At 53.6% G+C, this 8,336-nt stretch overlaps 1 protein-coding gene across 1 annotated transcript in view; it reads left to right on the top strand.

Moving 5' to 3' along the window:
- Positions 1 to 8,265, top strand: part of FBLN7 (fibulin 7) — a 32,540-nt gene extending 24,275 nt beyond the window's left edge. The window contains exons 5-9 of the mRNA XM_045828291.1: positions 900 to 1,025; positions 2,970 to 3,107; positions 4,026 to 4,163; positions 5,574 to 5,712; positions 6,975 to 8,265. Of these exons, the coding sequence (XP_045684247.1) occupies positions 900 to 1,025; positions 2,970 to 3,107; positions 4,026 to 4,163; positions 5,574 to 5,712; positions 6,975 to 7,347 (914 nt within the window). The 3' untranslated portion in view covers positions 7,348 to 8,265. The remainder of the gene's footprint in view (positions 1 to 899; positions 1,026 to 2,969; positions 3,108 to 4,025; positions 4,164 to 5,573; positions 5,713 to 6,974) is intronic.
- Positions 8,266 to 8,336: the final 71 nt, after the last annotated feature.

Here is an 8,336-nt window from a genome sequence, read left to right on the forward strand (position 1 = left end):
TCCTTCTATGAGGAGTGCAAACCATATTCTAGATTACAAGACACCCCAGTCATGAGGACGCCAACCGTCCACATGAGGCTCCTGTTCTCATCAGGAGCAAAGACCTTTCCTTCCTCTCGATGGACACAGTGGGAAGGGATGCTCTGGTACAACTCAGGACAAGTTTCTGACTCGTCTTCCCCAGAGTTCATGGTCTGCTCGGTGGGCCCACAGACCTGCCTCTGGTGCCGGAATGCTGCCACCAAAGCTGGGCTTAAGGAGTTCACAAAATGTGGATGGGGCCTGAGGGTTTCAAAAGATCATTGTTTTCTTATTTAGAAAATTTATAAATGTCCATTGTGGAAAAATGCGAGAGGACAAAAAAGCATAAATAAGAAAAAGTACCACACAGAGAAAAACCTATTAAACTTTTAAATATGTATCTCTCTCTATATAGCTTTTCCACAGGACTGTTGTATAGATGAGCAAGGAATAGTTTCCTTTTCCAACATTAAGGAGAGGCCAAAGGTCAGGAGAACTCTGGTCCCATAGGAGGGCTTCTTGGAGGGACTGGAAAGAATGCATTTCCCCATCTCTGTACAATCCACGGGCCATCCCCCCCTCAGCTCCCTTAAAACTCCTCTTAGTTCCTGTCTGAAAGCTTCTATCTGCGTGCTGGCTGACAGGGGCAGGCGATGGGCTTCAGGTTGAGAGCTTCAGGTTGGCCAGGCCACGTGGCTTGCTGAATGGAGGGTGGGCTGCAGCTTAGCTTCTGCATTGGGGCAGTGTTAGGGGCAGAGAGGGGAGGCGGAGCACTGGAGTCCAACTGCCTTGTAAAGAATGTTCACCCATCTTTGTGTTTTGTCTGTTTTAGAGTCAGAACTCAGTCACTCTTGTTTGAAAATTATTTCTATTCCTAGATATCAGCGAATGCTCCAGCCAGCCTTGTCAAAATGGTGGGACGTGTTTAGAAGGAGTCAACCAGTACACGTGCCTTTGTCCTCCGGGAAGGACCGGGAGCCGCTGTCAGCACCCGGCCCAGATGGGTGCGTAGCTGTTCAGGGCGGGGTGAGAATGTCCACTGCGGGGGGGCTGTGGTCAAGGGTCACCAGATGCAGGCAGGTCGGCGAGTGGGCTCTTCCTCCCCACGTCACATCCACTGATCTCTCTGGTTCTCTGAGGTGGTTACTGGGGATGGAGTTTGGCTCTTTTGTGAACCCAGAATTTTCATCCTTTCCATGGAAGAAAATTCAAAGGGAAGGACTGACTCACAACCTGAAAACTCCCCAGATTGGGGTTGGACCTGAGATGTTTCCCTGCTGCCACCTTCCCTGGTCAGTTTTTCCTCTGCAGACTGACCAGCAGAGGGGCTTTTCCTTCCCAGCACTCCCATCACATTCTCGAAGTCCGTAGTTACTGTTAGGAGTCAGGTGTCTTTAGAGCTGGGTGACTTTTCCTCTGACCGGTGGTGAGGTCGTCCACACGGGGCCCGATGTCCCTCCAGCCAGAAGGTCTGGAAGACACACAGCAGCTGCTGTGCAGAGGATGGGACAATCCAATATGGAATCTACAGGGTAAATGGCAGTTCCCACACTGTGGTGCAACCAAAATGTCCTATATAAAAAAGTCAGATCCTAAATGTCCTATTCCTTTGCCCCCAAACCTTGGCATGTCCTCTGATTTTTGTGTGGCATCTCAGTGTGGGGAGGAGGAACATGTGGCTTGTAGGAGCTCTGTCAATACTTGATGTCCTTGTGGACCCGTCCAAGGTCACACTTAAGTGTTGCCCCCAGAGATTTGCTGCTTTATGTATCTTGATTCTGTTCAGCCTGCTGGGAGTTTTCTCAGGATGAGGCTGTTCTCCTGGGAGCCCAGAGGCCCCACTAACTAGTTCCTGTGTCCGGAGAGGGGGGTGCAGGGGTGGGGGCTGCTCTCTAGGTAAACTGAGGTGGGAGGCAGGCCCCACTGCCTCCACAACTTACAAGCAGGACAAAAAAAGAAATGGACCCCCTTTCAACCCAGATGTGCTGGTGCTGGACACTGACAGACCTTTAGGCAATTGTTCCTCAGGCCCAGGGGCACCTTATGTATAAAGTATCCCAAGACAGGGCGCCCCACCGAGAAGAGAAGGAGGGACAAAGCCAGCTCCTTCCTCACAGAATCCATAGACCTCCCAGCAGACACTGGGCTGCTTGCTCACCTGTGTCTTCCTAACTTCTTGAGGAAAGCCTTTGTTCTGGTGCCCTTTCTTCAATCCATTCACCTTTTTTTCTATTGTGGTAAAATATAAAAAACATAAAATTGACCATTTAACCATTTTAAGTGTGCAGTTCAGTGGCCTTAAGTGCATTCACATTGTTGCACAACCACCCATCCCCAGAACTTTTGTCACATCGCAAATCTGGAACTCGGTGCCCATTCCCCCGCCCCACACTCCCATAACCCTTCTGCTTGTGTCTTTGAATCCAACTCCTCTAAGGGACCAGTCAAGTGGGTCCTGCAGCGTGTCTGCTTGTGCACCCCCTCACCTTTACCCTCTACATCTTCCCTAACCATGTGAGAGCTAAAAATTCTTTAAAAACTTCCAAAAACTAACACATTTTTTCTTTTGGTTAGAAAATTGATTTCTGTTCTTGGTTAAAAAACAAACAAAAAGCTTAAACACTTTGGAAAAGTAAAAAGAATACAACACAAAAGAACCCCCAAAAGTGGTGTTTGAACTGCAGCGATGGCTGTTAGCATTGGGTGTGTGGCAAGCTTCTTTGAACAAAGACTCGGGATTCACTGCCCTGCAGCCCCAGCGCGCAGCGCGTGCCTGCCAGTTGTGCCGCGCTCCCCTGGGTGGGCTGGTCCGCGGGGGTTTGGAGAATCTCGGCCCTTGTTCCCCCGCCTTTAGAGTAAGTTCAGAGGGGCTGCGGGTCTAGCTCCCCGGCCCTTCTCCAGGTTCGGCCAGCAGGAGGGGTTGACCCTGATGTGACTTCTCCCTGCAGCGGGCCCGGAGCGACTGGCGGATGACCCAGCCTTCAGCCGGGCGCCCCGCTGCGCGCAGGTGGAGAGGACTAGGCACTGCAGCTGCGAGGCCGGTTTCCAACTGAGCCGCGCAGCCGGCGGCGACAATGTCTGCCAGGGTAGGTAGGAGCGCCGAAGGGGAGGGTACACGGAGCAGGGGTCACATAGGGGCTTCCACCACCAGGGAAGGGCACAGCAGGGGGGACACAGGAGGGAAGGGGGCTCCTACAGTTCTCCTCCTAGGCGCACCCAATCCTCACCCAGGGCACAAAGGAGAAGCGTGGTCTCAGAGAGCCTGCCCACTGTGGTTTTAGGTCATTGTTGACCTAGTGTCTGCTAAGACAGTCACTAAGATGGAGCTAACACTCCATCCCACTTAGGGATGGATTATCCCTAGATAATTTGGGAGGGGGAGAGTCGTGAGAAAGTAGCCAGAGGATCCTGGGCTCACTCCAGTTAGAACCTGGCGGGGCCTCAATCCAAGCCCTGCTTACTAGTCTGACACAGCCCTGAGCTCCTCCTCCCTGTACCCTGGCTGGAGTCAACAGGGGTGGGGGCTGCCCTGGTAGACTGCTGAACTGAGCAGGTGCCTGGGGCTCATCCTGGCCCCTTCTGGGCTTAGCTTTACCAGCAGGGCCACTTCTAGTAACCATCCTGATCACCAAAGCGCCTTCCAAAAACCACTCAAACCAGTGGTCCAGGCCTGAATGAGACTTGGTCAGTTGGTGCCAACGACTTCATTGTACAGCAGCACAAACCAGACCCTCTCCCTCCATTCCCAACCATGGGGCCACAGACCAGGCCGGCAGTCTGGGGCTGCAGCGGGCTAGCCCTCTGGGCTGCCTGGTGCTAGGCCAGCCTCTGTGGGGTCTCCCTTTCCTCTTTCACCAGCCTGGTCAGCTCCCTCACTCCTCCCTATGCCTTCTGGGCCCTTGGCTCAGGAGAATGGGGATATGCCTGGCCTCCTTCCCATGTTCTGCTGGGGATAGGGCTCACTGCATGGCTTCCAGACTCACACCAGGCACTTCTGTCCCTAGATGTGAATGAATGTGAGCTCTACGGGCAGGAGGGACGGCCCCGGCTCTGCATGCACACCTGCGTGAACACACCCGGCTCCTACCGCTGTGCTTGCCCCAGCGGATACCGGACCCTGCCTGACCGGAAGAGCTGTGAGGGTGAGTGACCGTGCACCAGAGGCAGGTGCTGCAGGGCAGAAGAGGGGCTCTCTGCACCTGGACACTTGCTGCTCCCATGACCTGCTAGGACTTCAGAATGGGGATGCAGTGGGTGTTAGGGAGTCAAAGTCTCAACTATATTCAATCTTTTAAAAACTACCCACTAAGGTACCTCTCAAATCAGGCTACACCGTCATTGACATAAATAGGAAAGAGAGTTACTTAACCATCCTGGCAAATAGTCTCTTTCGACCTTGTGCAAGTAACTGTTTTCAGGGTCAGGTCATGTCCTCGCACTCAGCAATGCTTTCAGCCAAGACTGGACCCAAAGGAAGAGCAGCCAGTTGGTCCCCATGTCCCGCAGTGTGAGAAGATGTGAGGCTCCTGGCATAATGCGTCTTCTCCGCAGCTGTGCAGGCCTGCATCAGCCTCTGAAAGGGACGCACCTTACAGTCACTGTGTCCTAGTGTGGTCCCCCTGGGTCTCTGCCCTGGAACCCCAATGCCATACAGGGTCTCTGGGTTCCAGGAGACTGGGTCTGCTACCCCAAGCCTGCCTCACATTAGAAGAGAGACAGACCTGTGTCCTCCGCTGTCACCCATGGAGACAGGACACAGAAGAGAGCTTTGAGCTGCTGGGGGAGAGGGAGGGGGAGAGGGCAGAGGGCTCCTCCATAGGCTGTGGGAATGAGGAGGCGGCTCCCCAGTGACACCCTATTGAGGTTCCACTGCAGGACTCAGAGGAATGGGTAGCTTGGGACTGGAGCAGGAGAAGGTATCAGATAGCAATCATCCATCCATACATCTGTCATTCCATCTTTCTCATTCATTTGTCTGTCCATCTGTCCATCCACCCACCCATCTTTTCCATCCATCTACCCATCCACGCATGCATTCATCTATTCACACACCAACCCATCCATCGTCATCCATCTCTCTCATCCAAGCACCCATCCATCCATCTCTCTCATCAATCTATCTCTTTCATCCATCCGTCCATCCATCCATGCAGCTCTAATCCATCCATCTGTCCTTCCTGCAGTGGGAAAGCTCACCTGTGAAGGGAGCAGAGAACTCATACAAAAGAGTGACACCATCTGCATTGGGTGTGGGTGAGGCTGAGTAAGAAGCTTTTAGCAACTTGATCATTAAGGGCATGATACCAGCCATGGAGGGGAGACTCAGGCCCCTTGGCTGAGGAGGAGGCACATCTGGCGGGAGCACTCTTGTGCTGCCCAGCCCCTCTGTAAGCTCTCATACCCAGGAGGGAGGACAGGATCAGAGGGGAGAGTTCCCCACTCTAAGAAACAGTGTGAATGTTGGGAAAGCTCACCACATGTGGGACACCACAATCCAGTGGCCCTGTCAGTGACAGAGGGGACTTCACCCTCACTGGGTGCCCATATTTCAGATGTTGATGAGTGTGTGAGCCCACAGCACCTGTGTCCCCGGGGAACCACGTGCATCAACACTGGGGGAGGCTTCCAGTGCGTCAGTCCTGAGTGCCCCGAGAGCAGTGGCAATGTGAGCTATGTGAAGACATCTCCCTTGTGAGTATCCCAGGGCGGTGGGGCTGCATTTTCCAAAGGTTCTTGGGAGAAGGTGCATTTACATCTGAGAAAAGAGGAAAAGCGAGGAGCTGAGAGTCTGGGTTCCCTTTAGTGGTTACATGACCTGCATTGGTGTTCTGTGCAATCGGGACCCAGTTTGTCCCGACAGCAGTAACTTTCCAGTGCTGCCTGCTGACACGGGGGGTGGTGGCACTCAGCCCCCCAGTGCCACACTCCAGGGAGGGAAGACCGCTGGGTGATGTGGCCAGGAGGCAGGTGCACATCACCCCGATGGGGGAGGATTGCCTTCCTGTGCTCACACAGCACACCCTGCACACTTTGTAACATTGTATCACCTGGCTTTTCCACTGGTGCTAGAAGGTTTGGCTTCTAGGAACCTCAGAAGAGCTCCTTAATGGAGCTCTTTCTTTTCAAAAGGTGAGAGCCAGGCCTTTAAGGGAGAAAAACTACAACTATGACAAAGTACATAAAGTTTCTTCTGAAAAAGATCACAAGAGCTCTAGCATCGTCTTTAGAATGAATCGACTTCCCAAGCTCAGACACCTGGATATTTCGGGGTGAGGGTGGCCACAGCAGAGTGGAAGCAGTGAGAAAAGCAGTGCCCTGAGAGTGGCAGCTATTAGTGAGAGGGAAGACCTCAGGAGCCACTGAGTGAAGAGGGGCCTACATGTCATAGCCTTGGGGCCATCCTTAACTAACAGCCAGATGTGATGCTGGACCTGCATTAATTACCATGTTGTGACTCCCTAAGTTAGCTTATCTGCATCAGTGTTTGTGTGGGCAACGTCAGAAGCCCTTCCTCATGACCCCGACCCAGATAGTTAAGGCAGACGGGCGTTCACCACCTGTGGAGTGCTGCAATGCAGGATGTTGCCAGTTGCCTGCTGGAGGTCTCAGCATGTGCAGAAGGGTGCCTGCTTGAATACCAGCATTGCCAATGCTATTTAACCTTCCGTGGCGTTATTCTTCTGTTAAAGCTATAGGGATAGCATACATGCACACTCACACAGAAACGTGCAAATACACATACATGTGGGTTGGGGGAATGCTTCTTCCTTGGCCACCTGGACACCAGCCACACTCACTTGCTTGTAGCTCTGGGCACCTGTGCTGAGGGACCAGTGGCTGGGAAAGGTCACTCTGGTGGTGTCCATAAGAGGGCAAGCAGGGACAAGCCAGGTCAGGGCAGCCCTCTGCGCCTCCCCAAGGCTGACTGCTTATGTCTTGCCTCCCTGACCCAGTCAGTGTGAACGAAACCCCTGCCCCATGGACAGCAGACCCTGCCGCCACCTGCCCAAGACCATCTCCTTCCACTACCTGTCTCTGCCCTCCAACCTGACAACGCCCATCACACTTTTCCGCATGGCCATGGCCTCGGTGCCCGGCCGACCTGGGCCCAACAGCCTTCGGTTCGGCATCGTGGGTGGAAACAGCCGCGGCCACTTCGTGATGCAGCGTGCAGATCGCCAGACGGGGGAGCTGATCCTGGTCCAGACCCTGGAGGGGCCACAGACACTGGAGGTGGACGTTGACATGTCAGAATACCTGGACCGCTCCTTCCAGGCCAACCACGTGTCCAAGGTCACCATCTTTGTGTCCCCATATGACTTCTAAGGGTGCATGAGTACGGAGTGTGGCAATCAGGGCTCATGTCTCTCCTCCGAAGGCTCAGCCGTGGGCACTGACTGTGAGACACCCCTCCCTGCCTGGCTGCCCGGCTGCTCGTTCACCCAGGGGTCCAGGGCAGTGCTGTGCTCTGGCCACAGCGCACAGAAGGGCCGTCACAACACCTGGGCTGCTGCAGTCACTTCTGTTTCCTGCTTTAAAGTTGTTTCCTTCAATTATGTACTAACTTTTCAAAGTCTCTTTTCCAGGGGAATGGGCAGCTTTTGAAAGTGCTGTGTGAGTGCCTCTGTGAGTTTGAATTAGCGGGAGAGTGGGGGCCTGAGGTGTGTATCTGGGGGGCTTGTCAGCCCTGCACTGTCACGGTCGTGCTGAGCATCACACCATGCACGCCCTGTGTGCACGGTGCTGGGGTGGGTCCTTGGCCACCACCCAGAATTCTACTCTGATCTGTGTCCCCTCTGTGACATGCTTGCCAGCCAGAGAGGTATGCAGGGCCTGGCACCCCACACAGATTCTTCTAGAATGAGATACCAACATTAAAGAATAGATTCTGTCTGAATTAATTCTTTTTAAGAAATCGTATCTCAAAACATAGCCTGGTATTCTAACTGAATTAATAAAGCTTATTGCTTCTCCCTGCCCACCTTGCCTGTCCCTGAACATGAGCTGGCCCGTTCCTTGTGGAAGGGGGCGCCTTGTTCTCTTCCCATCGAGACTGCACCCACTAAGATAAATAACGGAGAAAGAACACAGGCGAACGTGGGATTGCTCCCCCAGTGGAAATCTGGCCTGACCAAATGACAGATTGATAAGGCATCTCCTAGCCCTGAGGAGTTTAAGAAGATGCTTGAATTGCCCTTGACCCTAGGCCTTTTACTTCTGGAGGATGAGCCAGGGGAGATGCCCTCCAAGGACCAGCTAGGGCTGGGCATGGGGCGGGTCCGGGTGGGGTGGGGTGGGAGACACCATTCAGGTTA

The sequence above is a fragment of the Phyllostomus hastatus genome, unplaced genomic scaffold, assembly GCF_019186645.2.
Source record: "Phyllostomus hastatus isolate PE091 unplaced genomic scaffold, TTU_PhHast_1.1 phas_scaffold_78, whole genome shotgun sequence".
NCBI classification, from domain to species: Eukaryota; Metazoa; Chordata; class Mammalia; order Chiroptera; family Phyllostomidae; genus Phyllostomus; species Phyllostomus hastatus.